General features: G+C 38.3%; 1 protein-coding gene across 1 annotated transcript in view; it reads left to right on the top strand.

The window, feature by feature from the left end:
- LOC126014249 (calpain-9-like) overlaps positions 1-27,536 on the top strand; it is a 73,901-nt gene that overhangs the window by 28,960 nt on the left and 17,405 nt on the right. The window contains 9 exon segments of the mRNA XM_049777561.1: positions 2,518-2,686; positions 3,574-3,657; positions 7,319-7,404; positions 12,582-12,659; positions 18,986-19,146; positions 20,614-20,771; positions 20,911-21,119; positions 25,863-25,899; positions 27,150-27,230. Coding sequence (XP_049633518.1) covers positions 2,518-2,686; positions 3,574-3,657; positions 7,319-7,404; positions 12,582-12,659; positions 18,986-19,146; positions 20,614-20,771; positions 20,911-21,119; positions 25,863-25,899; positions 27,150-27,230 — 1,063 coding nt within the window.

Below are 27,536 nucleotides of genomic sequence, written 5' to 3'. Positions count from 1 at the left end.
CTGAATTCAGTAATATAGAATTAAGCCACAAAAGAAGACACAAAGACATCCTTCTTTACCTACCTGCTCACCCAAATATGTGCATATTCCTATGTCACAAACAATAAAGTATCACTGATATTCTTTTATTTTTGGTTTTTGGGCCACGCCCATTGAGTCTTAGGGGTTACTCCTGTCTATCCACTCAGAAATCCCTCCTGGCTTGGGGGACCATATAGGATGCTGGGGATCGAACCCAGGTCTGTCCTCGTCAGCTGTGTGCAAGGCAAATATCCTACTGCAGTACTATTGCTTTGGCCCCTTGCTGATATTCTTTTTTTGGGGGGTCACACCCGGCAGCGCTCAAGGGTTCCTCCTGGCTCTGCTCAGAAATCGCCCCTGGCAGGCTCAGGGGACCATATGGGATACTGGGATTCGAACCAATGACCTTCTGCAATAAAGGCAAACACCTCTTACCTCCATGCTATCTCTCTGGCCCTGCCTTGCTGATATTCTTAAAATGACAAAAAGAAATGCTTTTTTGGTTACAGTAAGAGGAATTTAGTATCTAATGTCTTCATTAGTGATCTCCTGAGCACTAATAAAAGTAACTAGAACTCAAAAAAATAAGGCTAATTCTATAATAGGGACAGTAAATATAAAAGATAAACCTAGGACATTTATAGTAGTAGAAAGTGAGAAAAAGCTTTAACATACAGAGAGAGAAAAATAAGAGAGAAAGAGAGAAAATCACACACACACATAATGTGGTTATGTCAAAGGTACGCAGAAGCCAACTGAAAATATTCCTAGTTGAAACTCAAATTAAGTCACAAACTAAGTAAAGTTACATTGAGTTAAAAATATAAAATATACCAGGAGTGTAATTTCTTAGTGTAGATCCCGAAGTGGCACCTGAATACTGCCAAGTGTGGTTCAAAACAAAAAACAAAAAACAAACAAACAAAAAACAAAATACAGCAGGTCTGGCACTTGCCTTGCATGTGGCTGACCCAGGTTTGATTGCCAGCATCCCATATAGGTTCCCCAAATCCACCAGGAATAAATTTTAAGTATAAAGCCAGGAATAATTCCTGAGCACTACTGGGTATAGCCCCAAAATAACAAATTTTTTTTAAATAAACACCATGACTGCCATGATAGAAATAAGTAATAAATAAATGATGAAGTAATAAACCTCCCATACAGAAAAATTCTAAGGAAATATTTGAAAGAAGCTGAGTAAAACTCTTCACTCCTAAGCAAGAGATTCACATAGTGATGCCCTTTCAGTAAAGAAAGTATGAAAAGGGAAAGATAGTAATTTAGCAAAGGAGAGTGAAGGAATCTGGGTCACCATCTCAGCCAAGTGATGAAGGAGTGAGGAATCATGGCAACACACATGATCTGAATGAGAAGGGTACTTTTTCAGTCTTCTTTTCTAAAACACATAACTCCAGTCTAATCAGAAGGAAAATATCAGACAGACTCCCAACTGAGGGAAATTCTCCAAAATACAAAAGAATTCTTCAACACTGCCAAGATCATCAAAGAACAAGGAAAGTCTGAGAAATTGTAACAGTCAAGAGGAACCAAAGGAGAACTTAATGTGATGTGAAATCCTGATGTGGATCTTGGAATATATGAAACATTTTAGGTAAAAATTAATAAAAATATGAATAATGTATAAATATGAATATAAATGGCTCACAAAGACCAGAGCAATAGTCCAGTAGGTAGGATGTTTGCCTTGCATGCAGCCGTGCAGGGTTTGCTCCCCTGAGCCCACCAGGAATGATTCCTGAGCACAAAGGCAGGAGTGCCACAGGGTGTGGTCCAAAAAACAAACCAAAAAAATAAAAAAGTCACTTTTTTTGTTCTAGTCACTGAATCCAAATGCTACACTAATACTTAATGTTATCAACTGGTAAGACTAGTAATGAGGAATTTGGGACTGTACAATTTTTTAATTGTCCTACAAAAAGTTTATTTTAAAATTCAAGCAGAGTAAATATGTGTATATATACTCATACTAATCAATGAATGTAATATTCATTATCAATGAGTATAATAGGGAGTGCAAGAGACCAAAAAGGAAAAAGTTCTCAACCCCTCTAAGCCCATTACACAGCTGACACTTTTATCAGAAAACTCTTTCATGTGAGATGAAAGAAGAGATCAAAGAGAAAGATAGGGAGATGCATTTAAACTTCACAACAATCGTATTAGGCAGAATACACTATCTCCATTATTTTATAAAACTGAAGCCCTAAGAATATTTACCTGAGATCACTCGGCTCTAAGAGATGGAACTGGCACTTGAACCTGTAGACAGAATCAGGGACCAGAGTCCATGTTATTTACCCCACACCACACTTTCTGTCTTGCAGATTCTATTTACTCAAAACACCAATTAAAACTGCTTCCATACTACCCAGAAAAGGCTTTCAGAATAGTTCCTATTTAGTTGACCCAGGGCCACCTGATAGTATTCTTGCTTCCTGCAGAAGTTTCCAAGTTTTCTTTTCTGCTTCTCAGGCTAAATGGGAGCTATGAGGCTCTGAAAGGGGGCAGCACCATTGAGGCTATGGAAGACTTCACTGGGGGCGTGGCTGAGACCTTCACAACTAAAGAAACTCCAAACAACTTCTATGAGATTCTGGAGAAGGCCTTGCAGAGGGGCTCCCTCGTGGGCTGTTCTATTGATGTAAGAAATAACTTACTTGCTCATATTTCAGTCACTGTGCTGGGGCTCATAGTCTGGGAAAGTGCCCTGGCCACATCCAGGATGATCTTAATTTCAGGAGAAGGGAGGAAATCATGTTAATTATTTCAATTAAAACCAAAAATTTAATGTTTTAATAATAAAGATAAATCATGCTTATTATACCAGATGAAACAATTGTGATATAAAAAAGGATATCCCATATTTTAGCTCTGATGTGTCCTTCACCTTTTTTGTTCATATTTTCAGTCAAACACAAACATATGGGTAGATTGGTTTTATTATGAAATCATATTTTCCTGATTTTTTCTTTTCATATTTTATGAAGAATGTTATAAGTAGATAAAATCTATTCTTTTTTTCTAATTTCACTTTGCCTACAATTATCTAATAAAATCTTCTCTAATGAAATCTATTCAAGTTTTCTTCTTGAAATAAATAGAAAATTTGAAATTTATTCTTTGCTACCAAATTATCTATTTCATCTTAACTTTCAAATATATCACATAATGTTGAAATTTATTTTGTTGTTTCTTATCCTCTTCTCAAGCATATTATTCTGTGTTTTTCTTGCTATCTGATGGGGAAGATCAAGTTATTCTATTTGGGGTCAAAAGAAAAGTCTTCATTGGAGTCTGTCAACACTGCAGAGCTCTTAACCTTGGAATGAGATTAGCAACTGTTGTATATCACTGATCTCCATCTTGGGTATTGCAAACTCATTTTATATGTTCCAGATCTGTAGCTCTCATTTGGGGGAATAGCAAGGTAAGCACAAAACTAGAAGGATGAGAGGCTAGACTAGCTATCAGAAGAAAAAAAGGTTTGATTTACATAGTGTATTCAATGCTACTTTTTTCATGTTTTAGATCAAATATGCTGCAGAATCTGAAGCCAGGACACCTTTTGGTCTTATTAAGGGTCATGCCTACACTGTGACAGGAATTGACCAGGTAGGCAATATGAACTCCTATTGACAGAGTGCAGAGACAGACTTGGCTTGTTCAGTCCTTTACTTTTTGGTGAATTGCAAGTTAAATGACACTTTTAGACATTTCTACTTCTAGAACAGAAGCAGAAAAACATGTGCTTCTGCTACAAATCCCACTATTTTATGCCTGTTGTTGCAAGTACAGAAAATAGGTTTTGTTTTGTCTTTTCTTTTTTAATTCAACATTAGTACTAAAACAAGCTTTTCCAGAGAAATATAACATAAAATATGCATATACATATCATCATGAATATTGAGAAGGTTAATGTTCAGCCATCTGCCAACTGGAAGTTGTAGCTAAGTAGCTATATTTCTATACTTCCACATTTGAAAAGAACCAGAAGTACCAATAGATAAATCCCAATCCAAGAACAGAAGACTAAAGTCAAATTAACCTTGCCATCAAATAGATATTAAATTTTTTCCCTTCTTCTTGTTTTATTTATGTGATTAGATATGGCTCACCCTCATTGGGAGGTTCATCTCCATTATTCACTCTACCTATTCAAATGCTAATTTTACCCAGAGACACACTCAGGAAAATGTACAAATAAATACTTGAGTATCCCATGGCAATATCTAGCTGACAAATAAAATTAGCATTCACGAGCCAGGTAGATGGCTCAAAGAGTTTTGCAGGCAGGAATTCTGTGCTTGGTACTTAACACCACATGTTCTCACCAGCATCCTGTAGGAGTGATCCCTGAATATTGTGTTAGTAATAGCCCTCAAAAATTAACCTTCACAAGTTCAAGTCTTCTTAGGTCTAGTCCAGGGTAAACTTGCTCCCCAGGGATCACTATACCCCAACTTAGCCTTGTTTTTTGCTTCTGTTGAGTGGTTTGGAGAGCTTGGTGAAGGGTGTGTAGGAAAGAGAAAGTAAGAGGATGAAGAGAATGAAGAAAACAGGAAGCCAAAGACTTTCCTCTCTCAGACTCAAATCCAAGCCTTGTGTTAGCCTAGTTTATAAATCTCATCTATGAAAAACTCAAGCATTTCTGAACTCTTCTAGATGCTGCCTACATTTTGAGAAGCACTATAAATGAGTGGGAAGGAAAGAGTACAGAAGGAATGCCCAGGCATTGTTAACAAAGCATCTCCAAAGTGGCACATGTAATTGGATTGTTTTAGTTTCTGTTTGTTCCTTTCCTTTTCCCTATCCATATGTAACTTGCCAATAACATACTTGAATAGGGATGTGATTTTTTTCTATAAATAAATTTCTTTATTTTAAACACTGTGGTTTATAGTTGCATGTAATACAGTTATTTCTGGCATTCAATATTGCAACACCAATCCCACCATCAGTGTAACATTCCACCCTAATCATTAGTTTCCCAACCTCCCTAAAGTCTATTTCTTTGCAGCTCTGAATAATGTACTTAATATTGCCTGGTACAACTAAACGGTAATGTAATTATAGGAAAAAAACTATTCAAATAAAATTTGTGAAAATTGTCTTATTTTTCAATGAGGTCATTATGTTATTGTCCAAAAGTTTACTAAGTTGTTTCTTGCTAGATAAGCATTCCGTTGTTTTTGTTTGTTGAGCTTATGGGCCTTTAATAACTTCACATCTAATTTGGTGTCGTACTAGGATGTCAATATTTAAGCTATGAAGGTGTCACACAACTACATATGCATTTTAGTAGTCCAGGACTTCTAGGATTTGTGGAGTTGGGCCAATGAGCTCATATAGCAGCATCAGTCAATTGCAAGTTTCTAGTATTTCTGGAAGTACAGAGGTGTGTACGAGAATGCTTGCCCTGGCTCCAGAGTACCTGGAGGTGTCAGCCACAAAATCAGTATACCTGGAATTGTTTGAGGTTAAGTGTCTCTGCAGAGATTAGTGGAAAATTATTGAAGCTGGACCTTGGGCATGGTGGCATTTGGGGGGAGGGTGCAGCTGCTGAGCATCTCTCCATTTCTGTTTATTTTTTATTTGGGGACACACCCAGCAATGCTCAGGGGTTACTCTTGGCTCTACACGCAGGAATTACAGCTGGAAGGCTCAGGGGTGCCAGGGATTAAACCTAGGCAAATGCCCTACCCACTGAACATAACTTCAGTTCCTATGTTAATTTATTTTGCTTCCTCTCTACCTATCAAGAAATTTATATTCCCAGAACATATATATATTAACAAACCTCATTACATTATAAGCTGTATATACCTTGTACTAAATTATTCTTACACATCAGAAACACGATTTGTGCCAAATGTTCAAGGACAAATGCATAAAATTTCTGGTTGGGGTGAATAGAAAGTATTTTGCTTTCACTCTCTTTCCTTAACAATCCTTCAGTATGTACTAATTCTCTTTCTTGTTCCAAAGCAGAGCATGAAAGACATACAGAATCAACTTTATTTTTTTAAGAATAAAGAAATAATTTTTCAAAATAAAGAAGAAAGATAGTCCAATAGATTCCTAAGCACTTTTGAGAGCTACTTTTTGTTTTGTTTTGTTTTGTTTTTGTTTTTTGGGCCCACCACCCGGTGACGCTCAGGGGTTACTCCTGGCTATGTGCTCAGAAGTCGCTCCTGGCTTGGGGGACCATATGGGACGCCGGGGGATCGAACCGCGGTCCTGTCCAAGGCTAGCGCAGGTAAGGCAGGCACCTTACCTCTTGCGCCACCGCCCGGCCCCGAGAGCTACTTTTCTTTTTGCTATTTATATTTTAGCATTATTGAAATATAAGTCTATACATTAATCTTTTTTTTAAAAAAATAGTCTAGGGGTTTAAAAATATACCAGTCTAGAAAGAAAATTTACTCATTAAAAAATTTATGTGGATTGTTAATAACAATTCTACTTTATTTCATGAATGCAACAGAAACATCCCAGGATGATTAATAGATCATAATGATAATACAACCATTAAGTTGAATGGTTATTAGGAAAATCCAAGGACTAATTTTTTTTTATTAAACTCAGGGCCACATACATGCAAAGCTGCACTCTACTCTGGTGATACTTTTTAAAAATATCTTTATTTAAGCACCATGTTTACAAACATGTTTGTAGTTGGGTTTCAGTCCTAAAAAGTACACCCCCTTCACCAGTGCAACCTTCTTGCCACCAATCCCCCACCTACCCCAGCCTGTCTTTGATATAGGCATTCTATTTTTCTCACTCACTACCATTGTCATGATAATTGTTGGTATAGTTATTTCTCTAACCTGTACTCATAAGTCTTTGTAGTAAGCTTCATATCATGGGCTGGTCCTTCCAGCCCTCATCTCTATTTTCTCTGGGTATTATCAACGTACTGTCTTTTATTTTTCTTAAATCCCACTGGGGCCGGAGCAATAGCCCCACAGATGTGTAAGACTATTCTGTATCTATCTAATTCATTTTATTCAGCATAATAGGTTCCATGTCCATCCAAGTATAGGAAAATTTTATGACTTCATTTTTTCCAGACAGCTGCATAATATTCCATTGCGTATATGTACAACAGTTTCTTTAGCCACTCATCTGTTTTGAGAATGAGAATTTTTCCTGTTTTCAAAGTGTTATAGTCAAGAGATTTTCATTAAAGCCAATTCTGACTAGAGTTAAAATTACCTATGGAATGCATACATGCACTTATTCTTTCACATTTTTCTGATGCCTTTCTTAGGTAAGCTTTCAAGGTCAGAAAATTGAACTCATCAGAATCCGGAACCCTTGGGGCCAGGTCGAATGGAATGGGTCTTGGAGTGACAGGTCAGTTCCTACCTTCTTGCTGTTTATGAGGCTTGCAAAACCAGGGCAACTCGTGCAGACATATGAAGGAGGAAACCTTGGCTTTTCAATCACTTTACTTCCTCCCCAATCAGCTCCTGAGGCCACCTTGCTTTCCTTTTTTGTTTGTTTGTTTGTTTTGTTTTTGTTTTTTTATTTTTGGGGGGCCACACCCATTTGATGCTCAGGAGTTACTCCTGGCTGAGCGCTCAGAAATTGCCCCTAGCTTGGGGGGCCATATGGGACGCCGGGGGATCCAACCGCGGTCAGTCCTTGGCTAGCGCTTGCAAGACAGGCACCTTACCTCTAGCGCCACCTCTCCAGCCCCGCCACCTTGCTTTCAATGTTGATTCACAAAGACGGTCTCTATAATAAATTATTGTATCATTCTATAATTTGTATTTATCCTAATGAACCTCCTGTAGAGATATTTTTGTGAGTTTTTTTTTAATTTCTAATTAAAATTTTAATTTTAATTAATCTGGGAGTTACTCCTGGCTATGCACTCAGCAATTGCTCCTGGGCTTTGGGGGACCCATCTGGGACTCTGGGCGATAGAAACCCGCGGTGTGTCCTGGATCAGTTGAGGCTAGCAAGGCAAAAGCCTTACTGCTGTGCTCTTGGCTCTGGCCCCTGTAGGATATTTTGTAACCCACAACATTGTGAAAGGCTTTATCCTTCAGCTGTGTATAAGTTCTTGTTATATCTACGTGTCATGTTTGGGAGCATTTGGTGGTGGAAGAAAAGACTAGCAGTGAGTATATGGGGTAGTAAAAGAAAATATTGCCAAGCAGTTGCCCAATATTGCCAAAATCATCCTCATTATAGAAGTCTCTGAAAACGTTTGCCAGAGGCACAGTTACCTGGTTATAAAATAGAAGAAAAATGGAATGCAAAATCTATCGCATTTCGTAGCAGTCTCCAAGAGAAATTAATTTGACCCCAGTCATAAAAAAAACTGCCCATTTTAATCAGTTATCACCTTGTTCCTTGATAAATAGCTTAAGTGATTGTGAATGAGTAGATGAAAATAGTCAAGTGACTGAGATAGATGTTGAAGTGTACACAGGCAGATTCTACCTGTGATACCTCTTCCACACTCTTTCCTTAACTACAACTTCTTCCCTTTTATGTTCCTGCTGTCTTTTCTATCCACCCAAACTAATGTGGCTCTAGGGAACATTAAGGGTTGTCTAAAACTTAAAGCCAAGCAGTTATTTGTCAGCATCCTAGACAAAGGTGCCAGATCACCAACTACCAGTATGTTGGTGACTCTTTTGTTTGTTTGTTTTGTTTTGTTTATTTGGCCATACCCAGTGATGCTCAAGGGTTACTCCTGGATATGCGCTCAGAAATAGCTCCTGGCTTGAGGGACCGAACAGTGGTTCATCTTAGGTTAGCAAGTGCAAGACAAATGCTCTACCACTTGAGCTACTGCTCGGCCCCTATTGGTGACTTTTATAAACCAAATTCTACCCTAAGGACACATCACACATTTAAGGGTTGTTGGTAGTCCCATAGTTGCTCTTTTCTTCTCACCACCAACTATTCTACCCTGCATTCCTTCCTTGGCTTCAACATTCTCAAGAGAAAGAGAGTCTCAAAAGATTCTCAAGAGGCAAAGTGATTCAGACCTGACTACAGAAAATGAGTGGAAGGCTCAGATTCTCTCCCAGTGAAATGGAAGGGACAGAACTAATGAAAACAAAATTAATGGAAACTGCTTCATCTCATAGGTCACAGCATATGAATGGAAAAGGATATATTGCAGGAATAGCAGGTCTCTGCAGTATCATTCCAAGTTTTTCTGGTGTCTTCTAAGAATAAGTACTTCCAGGGCCTGAGCAGTGGCGCAAGTGGTAGGGCATTTGCGTTGCACATGGCTGACCTAGGATGGACCTTGGTTTGATCCTCCGGCATCCCATATGGTCCCCCAAGCCAGGAGCAATTTCTGAACACATAGCCAGGAATAATCCCTGAGCATCATTGGGTGTGACCCAAAAAGAAAAAAAAAAAGAATAAGTACTTCAAACTGAATGTTTGAAGCATATAGAAAACTTTACTAAAACACTAAAGAAGAACAACTCACTGAGGGAGGGGCTTTAGCAAAGATGATGCTAAAGTCAAAATGCAGGCTATTATCTGAGTCCTTAATGGTTAATAAAGTAAATGAATCTTTGTGTTTCTGATCAGGTCTGGAAGTCTGTCACAAAGCAATCTATGACTCCCATTTTGTTAAATTGGGCCCCTCTTATTTTTCTAAGATAAGACTTCCCATATTTCCAATTAAGCTAGTAGAGCTTTCATTTCCCACACGTTTTGCTTATTTAGGATCACAGAGTTGTTTTTATCTAAACAGGCAGGCAGTTTGTTCTGCCTCTGCCTGTAATTGTCCAGTTATTTTATGTATTGGCCCAAAGCCCACAGTGTAAATTCATCCCATTGTCTCCAAATATGACTTGGGAAACTGATATTTTTCATTATGAGAAAGGAGCCTAAGAAAATGAGAGAAAGTGAAATAAGTATGTAGGAGTAAAAATGAAGTTTCTCTTGGCAACTGGTAAGGGGGAACCCTGAGGATTTTTCTTTCGCTTTTCATTTCCCCTGGGAAACATGCCAGAGGAGAAATAGAAAACATGTATTTTAATTGGAGTCAAGGCTGGAGAGAAATTTGCTATATTGCTCCTAAGAAAGGTGACACTTGCCAGAAGATATTGCGTTCCCCAGATGGCTCACAGATCTTGTTGCACCTATGAGTTACAGGTGACTTGAGTGAAGTGGGGAGAGAGAGAGAGAAAGAGAGGAAGCCTCAAAAAAAAGTGCTTTCATCTCTTCTTTCTTCACTTCAATCACACAAGGAAGTAGCAAGGGTTAGGACTAGCAAGGATTAGGACTGATCAAGTTCATTATGAACAACTATTCGGCATAGACGCTAGTATCCTACCAGCCCCATAAGCAGTTCTCAAGCAGCGCCTGGATTTTCCTTGGTCTTCACGGCACAGATACTGCTCTCCACCACTCAAGTTCTTGAGAAGCCATAGATTCAGTCTGGAGCAATGAATCGCTCTTTGGGGTGAAAAAAATTATTCCTAACTTCTGCATTCTCTCAGCCTCTAGATACTAGGAGGTCAGGACCATTCTGGTCCTGAATTAGAGTATCAAAAAGGGACTGAAATTTCTGTTTAGCCCATTTGACCATCATCATCATAAGGAGAAGATGACTCAAAATAAAAAGAATGGCTGTTAGATCTACTTTTTAGCTCCCCCATGAATGGTCTGGAGAGATGTCTGGGAGTCCTTCACATTGTTATGAGTAGGCAGAGGTGATGCGCCTTCAAAGAGAGTTTCTCAGAGCAGTTTATGTGAAGTTAGGGGAAGAAAGGCAACAACCTCAAGAAGAGAGTCTACTAATTGCCTTTCTACCCCAGTTGGCCATTTAGGAAAATGTCTGTGGCAATCTAGAATTGATGTAAATCAGCTGAGCACCTCATGTGCAAATTTTACCTCTTATAGCTACACAGGCAGTCATCAAATCATGGATTGCATTTGCATTGCCTGGTGTGAGAACTGATCCCTGCCACCCAGTTTCTTAGGGAACTGTTGTATTTAAGCTAAGCAAAAAATTGCTCTTTGAGGAAAAGACATTCCTAAATTAAATCTTTCCCAAGCTTTTCCCAGTTCATTACCTTCCCTTACAGAAATGAATTACAGGAGGCAGCAGATAGTGAAGGAAAATAAATTGAAGGTTTACTTTATTAATAAGGAGTAGGGCAGAAAGAAAGGGATCAAGGGAGAGAAAGAGACATAGAGACAGAGACAGAAACAGAGAATTGATTAAGAGATAACACAATCTTCTCCAGAGTGCAAAGCAAAATATACATTCTAAGTAGATAGGCAGTAAATACATGAAAAATACATGTTTTTTAAAGTTCACAATTCAGACAGATATGGGAAATTGTGCCATAAGATAAGAAAGAACACGTCTAGGACTGGAGATACAGCAAGTAGGTTGTTTGACATACATGTAACTGACCTGAGTTCAATCCCCTCTGTTCTATATTTTCCTCCAATACTCACCTCAGGAGTGTTCCCTTAACACAAAGCCAGGTATAATCCCTGAGCACCGCTGGGTATGACTCATAAACCAAAAACTAAAGAAACCAAAGTATACACATTACAGGCAGGGAAGAGGACCATTTCCTAAGAATGGAGAAGTACGCACTAAACTAAGGAAGTATACATTTCAGGGAGAGATGGGATACTGTGTAAACTCTGCCAGGTTAGTTTATATAGTTTTCCCAAACTGTCCCCAGTATTCTGTTTCTTAGGTTGTTGCCAAGGGAAGAGCTTGGAGTTTTTGCTGAGCTTCTCTTAATGATTTATTTGGGGGGTGGGGGTACTACACCCATCAATGTTCCCAGGATTTACTTTTGGATCTGTGCTCAGGGATCACTCCTGCTGAACTCAGGAGACCATATGTGATTCCAGGGATTGAACCCAGTCCAGAAACGTGCAAATGCTCTGTCTACTGTGCTCCTATAGCCCCCTCCTTTTTTTGGTTTTTGGGTCACATCCAGTGGCACTCAAGAGTTACTCCTGATTCTGTGCTCAGAAATTGCCCTGGCAGACTCAGTGGACCATATGGGATGCCTGGGGATCCAACGTGCATCCGTCCTGGGTTAGCTACAAGCAAAGCAAATACCCTACCACTGTGCTATAATCTCCATTATGGTCCTCTGAGCCTGCCAGGAGTTATCTTTGAGCACAGAGCCAAGAATAAACCCTGAGTGCTGCCAGGTATAGCCCCAAACCAAATAATAATAATAATAATAATAATAATAATAATAATAATAATATAAAAGGAAATAAAGGAAATAAAAACAATGTAGAATCTCAAAACTACCCTGGTGATATTTTGTGCCAAAGATGGTCCAATGATAATCTCCTACAGAGGAGATACCAATGGTCCCCAGATTTATTTCTATCAGCCATACTCAAAAATGTATTTTTTCAAATAGCTCTAAATCCCCTAGCACAATTCTGGAGTTCACTTAGCAGGCACATATTGTAACTTCCAGGGAGACTATGCCTCTCCCAACTCCAATCTGCTGCTGCTCTTGAACCTGTCCTGTACCTAAATGTTGAATTTTTATTCCTAGCTCTTGTGAGTGGAGTTCTGTTGACCCAGTTGAGCAGAAGCGGCTGTGTCACACTGCTCTGGATGATGGAGAATTCTGGTATGATTCTTGTCTACTTTTACTTTGAATAAATTAATTATACCACATATATGATTTTTCTCAAAAGCCTTATTAATGCACTTATTTGCATGGAGTTCAATGGCAATATTTGGGATAGTCAACACTTCTCTATGGTATTTTGCTTAAAAATATTAAAGAGGTTAGTATAATGCAGAAAATATGAATTCTCAAGCCCAACTTCCCTTCTCTAAGCTATCTATGGTCCAAGTTTGAATAGTGAGTTTAAAGGCAAGTTGTCCTGCTATCCACACATCCATTTGCTTCATGACTAGTTTGATAACAAAAATCCTTAAAGATCTGAAAATATTGGCATAAGAGGAAAGATAACTTATCTAATCCAAACTTTTCACAAAGCTGAATTTCTTTGCTTAGCTAAAATATATGGGGGTGAAGAGTAGGTTTGTGCCCACATCCAGCTATGCACAGGATGAGTCATGGTTCTGTGCTCTAGTAATGTGATCTCTAGTAATACTTGGAGGACCATATATGGTACCTGCAATTCAGAGTTAACCACCTTTAAGGCAATCTCTTTAACCCCATACTCTATCTCTTACCCATAACTTAAATTTGATGAACTTTCATCCCTAGAAACTTTCTTCGTTATTTATTCCTTTGAGACTCAAAAATAAAATTGGTTCTTCCAATTATGCAAGAAAACAAATTTCTATTACTAACTCCAGTTCCTTTCAGTATGATAAAAACCAGCACAGTATTGCCTGAGTTCCTCTGTTGTTTAACACACCTTTTTAATTGGTAGCAAAGGTCTTCACACAATAATATTCTGATTTTTCCATTTGTTGATCCTGGATTCTAAGTATGTATCTATTGTTCTGTCTTCCACAGTTTTACAGACAATCACTTTTATTTTGTTACTCATTGCATAAATATCTCTTTTCTAGTTCCAATATTCCCTTGGAACTGCCTGCTCAACTGGTAAGATAAAATCACATATTTTAAAATTATCCAAAATTCAGCAACAGTGATAAAAGGCAATTCTCCTATTTGGGGGGGGGGGTCACACCAGGCAGAGTACAGGAGTTACTCCTGGTTCTCTGCTCAGAAATAGCTCCTGGCAGGCTTGAGGGACCATATAGGATGCCGGGATTCGAACCACTGTCCTTCTGCATGCATGGCAAATGCTTTGCCTCCATGCTATCTCTCTGGCCCCGGTAATTTTCTTATTGTAATAAATAGATTCAATATGGGGAAAAGACTTAACTTAGTAGTAGAGAACAAGCCTTACATGTGTGAGGCACTAAAGTTGAGCCTCAAAACCCAAGGACTCCAAAATATTATAGGGTATTTTCTTAAAAGAATCAAGAACTGGTGTCGTAGCTCAGCGAGTGCTTGTTTTGAGTATTTATCCTGTCATGTGTGAAACTCTGAATTTGGCCACCAGCACCATACTTATAAAAAGATAAAAGCACTATGCAGTTTATTTCTAATAATCCATTTTTTAAAATCTTCTCTTCCTTTTATTTTTTTTTCATGTTGCAGTGATGAGATTTACATACATACTTGATTGCAATGTTAGCACACTTGGTTGTGGTACTTATGAGGCATTCTTTGGTTGTGTTACTTAAATAGGTGCTTACCAGGAGTCACATTCTTCAGGATGCTCTTACACATTTTGGTTATAGAGCTCACCAGAAGTTGCACCACAGTTACAACATTTTCACAATTTTAGCTATGGTCTTTTTGATAAACCTGACTGAAATACACCATAGATTTCATACTTTATTATAGTTCCAGGAATCTCAAATAGCAGAACCATGGGGAATCATACTTAAGACAGGTTCTGGGAATTAAAATCTCAACATTATGCTCACTTGGAAGGCTTCCTAACATTGAGCCACCCATGATCAAGACATTTTTATTCTATGGTTGGATCTCTATATGCTCTCTACATACATTAAGAGGATCGAATTTATTTGCTTGAGAGGCTCTTGGGATCACATAGCTGCTTTAAAATATAGAAGATGATAAAAAGGAAATGATTGGAAAATCTTTCTAAAAACCTTGATCAAGAAGCAGTACTCATCACTGCTCACATCTCACCCTAAATGAAAGGTTATAGAGTGATCCAGCCCTTGACCCCTTCTTGTGGGTGAATTTTGGTGTTTCTCTAGTCATCACTGTTACAGAAAACTTTATACAATATTCATGGAAAACATAACTAGTAATTGGAAGTTTGACAGGGTATTAAATTGGAAATCAGAGTTAAATTTACCTTGAATTTTTATTACAGAGGCTCTAGGTTAGTAAGCTACATGAAAAAAAGCAAATATTCAAAAGTAAAGTTGAGATCTGTGAATAGTACTTTTATATAAAAAATAATTTTGACTGGTGTTCAAGCTAATGACAGAAAGGGTTCTAGCTCAAAGACAGGAGAAATGAGAAGATTTATTGGGGCCTCCTGTAAAGGAAAAATAAATGATCTGTTAACTGGGCTACATGTTCTCATTAAATGATCTGCAACAACAACACGGAAAGAAAAATTACCAAGAGGATGCACAGGAAAGTATCACATCTTTACTCTGTGTAAAACTTTGCTCTCAAAAATATTATTAGTTATTAAATTTTTAAATGCTAAATTTAAAGAATTTAAAAAATTTAAAAAATTGCCTCCAAAAATTCTTGAGGGGCTGGAGAGATAGCACGGAGGTAAGGCGTTTGCCTTTCATGCAGAAGGACTGTGGTTTGAATCCCGGCATCCCATATGGTCGCTTGTGCCTGCCAGGGGCGATTTCTGAGCATAGAGCCAGGAGAAACCCCTGAGCGCTGCCAGGTGTGACCCAAAAACAAACAAAAAAAAAACAAAAAACAAAACAAAACAAAACAAAACAAAAAAGTTCTTAGGGCTGGAGTGGTGGTGCAGAGGTAGGGCATTTGCCTTGTATGCAGCTGATCTAGGACGGACAGCAGTACAATTCCCCGGCATCCCATATGGTCCCCCAAGCCAGGAGTGATTTCTGAGTTCATAGTCAAGAGTAACCCCTGAGCATCACCGGGTGTGCCCCCACCAAAAAAATTATTCTGTCTCTTTTCTTTTCCTCTTTCACCCAGTATATGGTATAACTTCTTATTTATTGTGATTTCACTTTAGAATTTCAATGCTATGTACAATTAATCATTTATGTTTACATTATAATGTTACAATTTGCCTACTAAAAACTGGAAGAAGAAAGAAGGAACCTCTCAAGCTGCAAAATAATTTCTCTTATCCACAGCAAAACTCACCCATTTGTTCTCTTCACTTTCTGACTGCACAAAACTATGATATGTGCCCACCATTCTTTGGTGCTTATTCCAGCCAAGATCACTATTGACTTTCATTTTGTAAATCAAGTCATCTTCCTTAAATCCTCAGTGGTAGTAAATATTTAGTTTCTGTACTTTATATTGTCTTCTAGCAGAGAATTCCTTCTCTATTCTTGTTCCTATCTTTCTTTAGCCCCTAATTTTTTAGTATTAAAGTATCCTTGAGTTCTATGGGCCCATTTTTTAGTGTCTATTTCCATTCCATTTTATGACATTAAAGATAAGTTTGCTTTGGTGCCAGAGTCCACTCCAGGGTGAACAAGCCTGAAGCAGAAGTACCATGAGGATTAAGAAAACAAAACAGACATAATAGAGAAAAGCATGGGGTAAAGGGGTTTCCAGGCTCATTGACTAAAAACTCTGACTGACTTTCAGGTACAGTATTTGTTGTTCAGGGAAAATGAACATGGGATGAGGACCAGATACCTATCTAATCCTAATCAAGCCTAAACTGTTTTTTATGTAACAAAGATGAGTGTCCTGGGAAGGTGGCAGAGCAAAAGAGTGAATGCCAGGGTTCTGGTAATTTAGAAATTAAGAGCCCCTATCAATTTTTTTTGCACTTCTTCTCAAACTATCAATTCTCTAGCTAACTTATGTATTTCTTGGATGTCTTCATATCTAGTACTTTGGAGTTCTAAGCACAAATTTCAGCATGAGTGTGTAAAGAGGTTTTCCCATACTTTTGAATTCTTGGATACCAACAAGTTGTCCAAGAATTCAACTCTATTTATATCATCTTTTACCTTCTACCTGATGCCTTTTACCCTCTATCATGATATATTTCACATATTAAGGGCTCAGTCTCCTAAAATTGCACTCAACTTCAGCTGTCCAAACTATAAACTGTGCTTCAGATCAATTGACTACTGACTGGAAGTTCCCATAACTTTCTTATAGCTTTCATTAATGCCAGAAGAGTTTATAGAACTCTGGAAATAATTTTACTTTCAAAGCTACCAGTTTATTATAGAGTACTAGAAAATATGAAGCAATATCCATATAAGAAACTATATCCTATGTAGGACAAAGTTTCAAATAAAGAGGCCTCTATCTTCAAGAAGATCAAAACCTAGCAAAATAGGGCTCTCTTCTCGAAAGTCTGAGGGTGGGATTGGAAGTTCTGACTCTCTACTTCCTTTTGTGTTTATCCAAGTCAACTTCCCCCATCCTTAGATGTCCAAAGGTCATCTTATAACAAAATATACCTGTATTATTCTCAATAATAAAAGATTGGGAGCTGTGAACAAAGACAAACATTTTGTGTTTCTCTCAAAGAAAGTCAACCTGATAACTCCCACATTTTTATATCTTCTGCTCCTTTACAAAAAATAAGGGGGCAGAAGAAGTAGCACAAGTCATAAGGCATCTGTCTTGAGCATGCTAGTTTAGGATAAACCGCGGTTTAATCCCCTGGTGTCCTATATGGTCCCCCAACCCAGGAGTGATTTCTGAGCGCATAGCCAGGAGTAACCCCTGAGGTCACATGATGTGGCCCAAACCTACACCACCACCAAAATTAAAGATCTATATATTCAAATGCTTTTTACTCAATGTCTTCTCTTGGATCTCAGGCAAATACAATTATTTGCTTATATTTATGTAAGTTTAAATTTAAATAAATTATTAAATTGTTTAATTATTGGGGCCGTAGAGATAGCATGGAGGTAAGCTTTTGCCTTTTATGCAGAAGGTCATTGGTTCAAATCCCGGCATCCCGTATAGTCCCCCATGCCTGCCAGGAGCAATTTCTGAGCGTGGAGCCAGGAGTAACCCCTGAGCACTGCCAGGTGTGACCCAAAAACCAAAAAAAAAAAATTGTTTAATTTTTAATTATGCCAGACAATAAATTCTTTTTTATTGCTAAACTTGTCATAAAAATAAACATGATTAAACATAGGAGTTTCCCTGAGCAAATTTTGTCCAACACCTCTTTTATTCCTTTTTAATTTAAATTAATTTAATAAGTAATTCACATAATCTCATTATATTCAAAACTTAGCTCCTGAGTTGTTTTTCCAAACTTCTTCTAACAGTTTTGTACTATTTATCTAGAAGTTCAAACCAAAATATCTACTAAACTTTCATTCCTTCCAGAATTAATCTAATTCATTGGCAGATCCTGTCAGATCAACTTTTTGAATCTGTTCAGTGCATAATACTCCCCTTCTTTCATTCTGGACTAAACATCTCTCATCCTAACTGAGATAAGGACCTTCTAGTTAATTGTTCTACTTCTCTCTGTACCTCTGAATTTTATTCTCAACAGATTCATGAATCATATTACTCTTCTGTTTAATATACCTTACATTGGTTCTCCTCAAAGACCAAAGACCAAAAGCCTTTTTTTTATATTAGAAGGTACTATAGAGAAGGGGGAGGAAGATGAGCATGAGAAAGAGAAATTTGCTCAAGCTATAATGTGGACTTCTGATATCTCTTCAGCCATCATACATTAGGATCTTCTCCCTTATTGACTCCATGTGCCACTTCATTGGCCTACTTGATATTCCTTGAGAACTTCAAGTTCAGAACACTCATCTGTCTGACATTTTAGAATCTCATTTTACATATCATTCTGGCCTCAAATTTCCACCAGATCAGTGAGCCCTTCCTTTAGCTACCTGTTTAAAATATTCACCCCTGGATATGGAATTAGAACACCATATGCATGAAACTCTACTATTAACAGTATTTAAATCACAATTCCTCAAAAATTGGGAAAATATTACCCTCTCATACTCTCATTTCACCTGTCTTTTCTTTGCAATACTTAAAATACAATTAATTAATATTTTATATCCTTTTTAGATTTTTAGATCATTAAAATTTTTAAACATTTTTCCTGTTGGTCTGTTTTATGTTTTCCATACCTGAGATCTTTCCAGTCTTTGATTTCAGAAGTCATTTGTTAAATGACTAAATAAAATAAAAGGGTTAGTGCTATCATCACTTCTGTGCATTATTTCTTCACTTTAATGCAGGATGGCATTTAAGGACTTCAAGAACCACTTTGACAAAGTTGACATATGCAACCTCACTCCTGATGCCTTGGAAGAAGATGCCCTCCACAAGTGGGAAGTGACAGTCCACCAAGGAAGCTGGGTCCGGGGATCCACAGCTGGGGGCTGCCGAAATTTTCTGGGTTGGTAGTCTATCTGTAACTCTTTATCATTTCAGAGTTTCCATTTTAACCCAGGGACATCAGTGGAGGAGAACAAAGACCCTAGAAGAAACTTTAAATCTGAATTTAAAAAAAAAAAGTAATGTCTGGGAATAAAGAGCCTAGGATAAAATTGCTCAGGGAAACCCCCATGTTTAACCTGTGAGGTTATTTTTATGACAACTTTAGAAATAAAAATAATTATTTTCTGACATATTTAAAAAATTAGAAAATTAGGGTGGACCTCAGGTAGAGTTTGATCACTCAATTCATTTGTAATTCTCTAGTCTGCCCTCTTTCTCCTGTTGCCTTCTTCCTTGGCCTGGTTTTCTTTATAGCCATACCATGCTTTCAGTATCATCCAGTATCCTTCCATAGCCTTCATTAATACAACTGTTTAGTAAAAACTCAAATGGACTATTTTACAAAAGCCCTCAGCATCCTTCTAATTGGAAATTTCTTGAGTTGATACAGTTCAGTGAATATTAACTGGCTTTATTCCATTTCTCTATGACAAGAGAGACTAATATAGATCAGATTTCATCCTTGGAGCTGGAAAGTGAGCATGATGCAGTAGTGGTGATAACAAGTCTCTGTATTATTCCATAATTTTCAAGTTCCTCAATATTTTCATTCTTCAATCAGTGATATACTCAGTTATAAATATGCATAGAGAGTTAGAAGAATTAGAGAGAAGAGTTAGAAGGTAGAGAAGTGTATTGGAAAGTAGAAAAGAAAGGAGAAGAAAACTTCAAATGTGAAGAGGACCTTAGCGTAGGACTATACTAAATATGATTCATTTTGTGAGGGTTTTCATAGGAAAACTGAGTTATTGTACAGGCTTTAAAAGACTCTGCATTTCTTATCAATTGATAAGAATATTATAAAGAATGTAAGAATCCTACAGAGTGGTCTGGCTGGTCTGAGTTTTTTTGGTTTGGCCATTTGCTTTAGGCATTACCTATTATTTTAGTCTTAGTGAGCCTAAACTAAGAATTCTATGATCTTGGGGGATTACAGGAGTATTTAAAGATGTAGGATGGTAGCAGTCAAAAACGGACTGCTCACAGCAGATGGGAGAGGAAAACTAAGGTTTCTTCTTTCAAGGTCAATTCTACTTAAATCATACAAACATTGCATGGATGCTAGGGAATAACCACAAATGACTTCTTGTCTCCTTTAAAATGACAAATTGATAAAAAATAAAATAGAAAAAATTATAAACAAACAAAATATAAAATGCCTTTTAAATATTGCATGGAAATGATGTAAAAGAATGTGAAAGTAAATGAAAAAGCATTTTGCATTATGGAAAGCAGGGCAAGAGATCAGAATAGGAGAAAGAAAATTATTTTTATAAAGTTTGATAGTAGATATTAGAATAGGTAGATGTGTTTTTATGTTTGTTTTTAAAGAAATAAAAAATAACTTATATCTTTCAAATGGCAGATACCTTTTGGACTAATCCACAAATAAAATTGTCCCTGACTGAAAAAGATGAGGACCACGAGGAGTGCTCTTTTCTTGTAGCTCTGATGCAGAAAGATCGAAGGAAACTCAAGAGATTTGGTGCCAATGTGCTGACTATTGGCTATGCAATTTACCAGGTGGGTGAGAGGCCAATTACTTTGATTCTGTCATTCTCGGTTCCTTTCCAGTTTCACTCTAGAAAGTCAAAGGTACAACCCCAGATTGTGTCCAAGGCCCTTTCTCAAAAAAACCACCTCTCTTACTTGCCAACTGCAGAGTCCTGGCAAAGATGAACACCTAAACAAAGACTTCTTCAGATACCATGCTTCACAAGCCAGAAGCAAATCCTTCATCAACCTGAGAGAAGTATCTGGCCGGTTTAAACTGCCCCCAGGGGAATACATCCTGATTCCCAGCACTTTTGAGCCTCATCAGGAAGCTGATTTCTGCCTGAGGATCTTTTCAGAGAAGAAAGCCATTACCCAGTGAGTAATTTTTTTTTTCAGGAAGCATCAGCTTTATTCATAACCTTTTAAGCACACCGCCATTCTTAGCCCTGCATCTTAACTCCTTTCAGCCATCTTCCCTTTGGGCTCCATGCTGGTCAAAGACCAGAACGCAGAAACCCAAAAGCCAGAGAGCTCAGCAGGGCCGCGGGCAGCAGGGCAGCCCCCTAATCCCCTGGCTCAAGGGTTTATCTACCTATTCCAAGACCCCTCCCAGGAATGGGCAGGGTCTTGCAGGTAAGGTCACACCTAATATTCAGTTCCCAAGACCCCTCCCAGAAATAGGCGGGTCTCAGATAGGTACACCTAAATCCAGGGTGGAGTTACATTTCCCCCCTTTCTGAATTATAAAGACCCTTTTGTAATTCTGACTCCACCTTTAGCCAAAGGTGGGTTAATATTTTCATGCAGCAATGTAATAATGTGAAAATTAATATACCAGCCCTTTTCAAAAACATAACATTTTTGCAAAATATACTATACACCTGTAACTTAAAATTCTCTTAATGCTTTTTTACCAAGCACTATTCCGGAACTTTCATGTTCCTATACTTTTAAACTATATTGGGGGAACTTTCTGTTCCTATTAACCTTCCCTACACACAAGTACTAAACCCAGTGAGTAATTGTTCGAGACTCTTAATTTAATGATTTTCTCACAAAGTTTCCAGGGCGTTGTTGAGGTCAAGACCTCATTCATCTCGGTCCATGATGTATGTAAGAAGTTGGCAAGAAGGGGCCCAAGCACTAGCACAGCAAGTAGGGCATTTTCTCTACACATGGGCAACCTAGGTTTGATACCTGGCACCGTTCATTTGGTCCCTAGAGCCTACCCCGAGCAATTTCTGAGCTCACCCAGGAGTAACCCTGAGTGTGACTGGGAGGAAAGAAGGAAGGAAGGAAGGAAGGAAGGAAGGAAGGAAGGAAGGAAGGAAGGAAGGAAGGAAGGAAGGAAGGAAGGAAGGAAGGAAGGAAGGAAGGAAGGAAGGAAGGAAGGAAGGAAGGAAGGAAGGAAGGAAGGAAGGAAGGAAAGGAGGAGGGAGGGAGGGAGGGAGAGAAGGAAGGGAAGGAAGGAGGGAGAGAAGGAAGGAAGGAAGGAAGGAAGGAAGGAAGGAAGGAAGGAAGGAAGGAAGGAAGGAAGGAAGGAAGGAAGGAAGGAAGGAAGGAAAGGAGGAGGGAGGGAGGGAGGGAGAGAAGGAAGGGAAGGAAGGAGGGAGAGAAGGAAGGAAGGAAGGAAGGAAGGAAGAAATGGAGCTAGGAAGGGAGGAAGGGAGGAATGGGGGAAGGGAGGAAGGGAGGAAGGGAGAAATGGGTAGATTTATTTTCATTTTCTATTTTTTGTTTTTGGACTCTGTGTACAGGAATTTCTCTATCTCTCCTAGCACGGCTTAATGACCTTATGAGGTGATAAAAATCAAAACTGAGTCAGCATACATGTCCAGTGTTTTACCTGCTATACTATATAGGTTAAGGTTTCTTTTTTATTTTGAGGAAAGTTGCTATCATTTTGTTTAAGTTGCCATGAATTTACAAATTTATTCCTAACTTTCACTAATCACTTCATCAGTGTCCACTTCCTTCCACCAACCACCTCCCTTTCCTATTGGCCCTTTTTATTGTTTTTCTTTTTAAACATTGTTACTGATGGGGAGTCATGCATATCATCTTATAGAGGAACTTTTTACAGCACTATTGTCAATAGGGTTTAATCCATAACACTTTCTTTTCTTCCCTCACTCCAGGAGGGTTTCTTAATTCATTTGCAAAGCAGGATATATTTTCAATTTGGCTTTTTAACATCTCTGTCAAGTAAACTGTTAAAAAGTCACTTTCTGGGGCCAGAGCTGTAGCTCAGCGGTAGGGTGCTTACCCTGAACGCGGCTGACCCAGGATGAACAGTGGTTCGAACCCCAGCATTCCATGTGATCCCCCAAGCCAGGAGCGATTTCTGAGTGCATAGCCAGGAGTAACCCCTGAGTGTCACCGGTGTGGCCCAACAACAACAACAACAACAACAACAAAACAAAACAGTTACTTTCTCAAAATGCTATTAAAATCTTATTCACAAGACACTGTTGGATGCCCTTCACTTTTCAAATTCTATTTTCAAAAAGTTTCTGGACAGAAAGCCACATTTAAGGATGTCAATCTTATTTCTGAAGGGGTATTACAGACCTCAAAGATCAGATTATCTTTCATGGAGCCACATCTGGCAATACTCAGGGGTTACTAGTGGCCCTGTGCTCAGAAATTACTCCTGACAGGCTCAGGGGACCTATATGGATGCCAGGTTTGAACCCTGTTTGGCAATGTGCAAGTTAAATGCTAATTGCACACTGCCAACCATCAGCCATCTCCAGGCCCCTCAGGTGCATTTTAAATAAATGGGGTCTTAGTGGCAAATCTGCCTACCATTCTATACACCTAACACTCTGGCAACTAAAAATCCTCTAGAAAAATTGTTCTGTATCAGTACTTATTTTGGAGGGGGATTGGGTTGAACTTGCCAGTGCTTAGGAATTACTCCTGGCTCCTGGCTCTGTGCTCAGGGTTAATTCCTGGCAGTGTTCAGGGAACCATATGGGTTTCTGGTCATTGCACCTGGGTCAACAACATGCAAGTAAGAGCCTTTTCTTCTACTGGGCCCTGTGTGTGTGTGGGGGGGGGGAATCCTATTGCATTCCATTTTCATTAGTTTTCTATGGTTAAGAAAATAGATGACTCAGGATTTATTTTAAGAAATCTATTTCTTGGGGCTGTAGCTATAGTACAGTGGGTAAGGCATTTGACTTGCACATGGCCAACCCAGATTAAATCTCTGGCATCCTACATGATCCCCCAAACCTGCCAGGAGTGATTTTGAGGGCAGAGCCAGGTGTAACTTCTGAGCACAGCCAGGCGTAGCCCAAAAACAAAATGAAAAAAATAAAAATACATTCTTTTTTACAATGCAGACACTCTAGGAATTACAGAGAATAATAAAACCTATTAATTCTATATTTAAGTTTTATTGCTTCCCAACAGAAGTATACTTCAGGACAATAACAGTCACTACATAGCCTGCTCTAAATTTACTTTTTGTTATGTGAGTAGTATAAAATTAAAATTGTAGTATTCATTGATAATATTTCCAATTACCAAGTCTGGATAAAATTGGAATCCTAGTAAACATTGAGAACATTTTCAATTACAATGTCTAGATAGAATTGAGATAGTGGCATGCATTGAGAATATTTCTAATTACAAAATCTAGTTGGGTTTTCCATGCTAAATGGATATTCTCGCCAATAAATTTAAGTACCAAAGTCTTTGATTCTAAAAATATCTGCCAAAGGGCCTTAATGTGTAGCTTGAAAGGAAAAGTTCGGGCTTAATGTGTACATGACATTGAATTGAATTCCTATTATCCTATGAATCCCAGAGTACTGTCAAATGTGTACTATTGGCACTCAAGCACCCGCCTAATAGGCTGAACTCTCCTGGGACTAGACCATATTTTTTTCAAATGTTGAAATTTATGCTCTGGTACTATAATCTGAGAATGAATTCCCTAATCTATTCATACAAAGAACACCACACCTGTGTAAATAGTGATGGGTACAAGTATAATAATAAGAAAGAGAACCAAGATGAGTTAATCCTCCGCAGCCTGTTTTCTGTTCTATTAAAAGGGAAAGCTGGGGTCCTCATCACTTGTAAGTGTCTTCACACTGCAGGATGTGCTCTAGAAATCAAAGTGGGAAAAAGTTCTGAAAGGGTTATGTATGTACTATGTACTATGACTATGTATTAAGGGATATGTATGTACTAGAGGATAAGGAAAAAAAGACTTCTGGTTCTCTCTGATTGTTACATCTCTGTTTTCCCTTTGAGACTTTAGTTTATTAGCCTTAGTAACCTGGGAGTTATTAAGGACTTAATCTATAAGATAGAATCTTCCAAATGTTCTTCATATCAAAAAGATAGTTTCTCCTCTAAATATGACAGTTTTCCAAATGCTACCTATTTCCCAAAACATAGAATACAAAATAAGCATGTATCCATGAAAACCAGAAACTAAAAAATGCTGCTCTTTTATCTTCATTACTACTCAAAGTCCAGAATTTGTAAGTTCTTTCTGAATGATGGCTACAACTACCTCTTTTATTTTTCTGCTTGCACAATATGAGTAATGAGAGGAGAGAGCTTGTTAGGGAAAGTTAAAGAATTGAGATTGCAGTAAAAATGGGTGTGAAAGAAAGAAGTTTATAGACCAAGAATTCAGGTACCCTGAAAACTTTTGATCTGAGCAAAGGGTCTACTCCATTTTTATGTCCTCAAAAGTAGAAGTAAACAAACAAGCAAGTGGTTTTACACAAACAAAATCGCAGTTAAGTCTAATGTGGCTTTGAGGAATAAAGGATTTTGCACTCAAAGGTTTTGCTTCAGTTTCTACACTCTAGTCATTTGGGTACCTCTATACCTGTAAATCTCTACCTTGTTTTCACCTCTTCTTGTAACCATAAATATTCAACATCTCGGTTTTTTTCTCTTGATGTGCCTAAGACTTTGCCAACTGTTTTCCACTCACCAGTTTTCCTCAGTCTCCCTCACAAGGTCAAATGTCTGGTTTCTGCAGACAATGTGTATTTCGGCATCACAGAAAAAGAAGAGACATACTAGTACAGAGCTTCATTTGTACAACTATATCACAATTATCAAGAGTGTTTTCTGCCCTCACAGGGACATGGATGGAAATGTGAACATTGACATTCCTGAGGTGAGCATTTTCGTGATATATAGCATTCAGTAATATATTGCATTCAGTGACTCCTGGAGACTTCTTTCTAAATGTCGAATCTAAAACACTGAAGTTCAAGAAATTATTACGTACATTAAGGCAAGCACCTGATTCTAACAGCTTAAAGAAAACAGTTGACTTATCCTTCATGTCACAAAACCATTCAAGACAGTTTTAAGAAAAACAATAAAATTAAATGAGAGCAACAAGTGGATTTTTTTACCATACAATTAGGAAAATTCATTACTTTCTTCCTATATTTTGTGCTGGGTAGCAATGTAGGAGCTCTTTTTATTTGTTTGAGGGGCCATAGCTGGCAGTGCTCAGAGGCTACTCCTGGCTCTGTATTTATAAATCAGTCCTGGTGGTTCCCAGGGACCACAGTGGGATGCAGTGAATCAAACTCATGTTTGATGTACCATCTATCTCTTTGAATCCTCATTTTTATACTTATCCAAGGTCTGTGAGACATGTTTCAATGCCTAATACCCACAAAGTGAACAAAGCTTGACTTAAGGTATTTGCTGTTCCTTTCTTCACACTGTGGGCTGTGACTTTGTTTGGGGGCTACACCCAGTGTCACTCAGGGATTATTCCTGGCTCTGCCCTCAGAAATCACTCCTGACAGGCTGGGGAGGTAGGGGACCATATGGGATTTTGAGGATTGATCCCAGGTAGCCACCTGCAAAGCAAATGCCCTCTCCACTGTGCTATGAGCTCTAGCACTGGGCTGTAACTTTTAACAGGGGGGAAAAAACACTTGCAATCATTTTCTAAGCTTTTCCCATGTTCCAGATCTAGTGTTCCTTAAGGTCCTCTTGTCCTCAATGATTTTACTACCTACCCAAACAGATGACTTGATAAGTAATTACATTCAAGGGTGGGACATTAAAGAAGTACAGGAATTAGAGACAACCTAGACAGGAGTCAGATTCTCTTGCAACCAGTTTTATTAATCAATAATAAGCCATTCTAGATTTTCCTCAAGAGCCTTAAGTTTGTCAGATTGTTCTTTCTAAGGCTACAGACAGACTGGTCAGTTCTGAGCTCAGCTTAGAAGAGAATACCATCATGTTGCTGCAAGGGGATCCCAGCTTCTTCCTCTGGCAAACCACTGCCATTCCAGGGCTCATTTTTTTTTTTTTTTTTGCATTGGAGGGGGTGAGATATCAAGTTTCTTTGTGTGTGTAGGGGGGAGTTTAATACAAGTTCCTCTGGTTCATTTTTAGCTTCAGAAGCCAACTGCACCTGGCCAGGAGACTGAAGAGGAGCAGCAGTTTCGGGCCCTGTTCAAACAAATTGCTGGTGAGGTAGGGCTCCCATTGGCCCCCATCCCTGCAATGTTGAGAGGCTTAGTTTTTATATCTGGGAATGCAATAATACTTCCCAGAGATTTCAACACCAAAGGCCTCTAGTTCCAAGTCTGGAAACCCAAGATTCATGGAACTTATCATAAAAGAGAATAACCCTGGTCTTTTGAGAAACCTTAAAGGTGGCTTTCTTTTGCTTAACTTTCTCTCTCCATTTGCTACTATTTAGGGGACAAAGGTATCCAATAGAATTCAATCCAAGCCCAGAAGCTTTCTGTGGAAGTCAGGAAAGCTTTAAGAAATTGC

Source organism: Suncus etruscus, chromosome 7, assembly GCF_024139225.1.
Source record: "Suncus etruscus isolate mSunEtr1 chromosome 7, mSunEtr1.pri.cur, whole genome shotgun sequence".
Classification (NCBI taxonomy): Eukaryota; Metazoa; Chordata; class Mammalia; order Eulipotyphla; family Soricidae; genus Suncus; species Suncus etruscus.
This window is presented reverse-complemented; position numbering and strand designations above follow the sequence as displayed.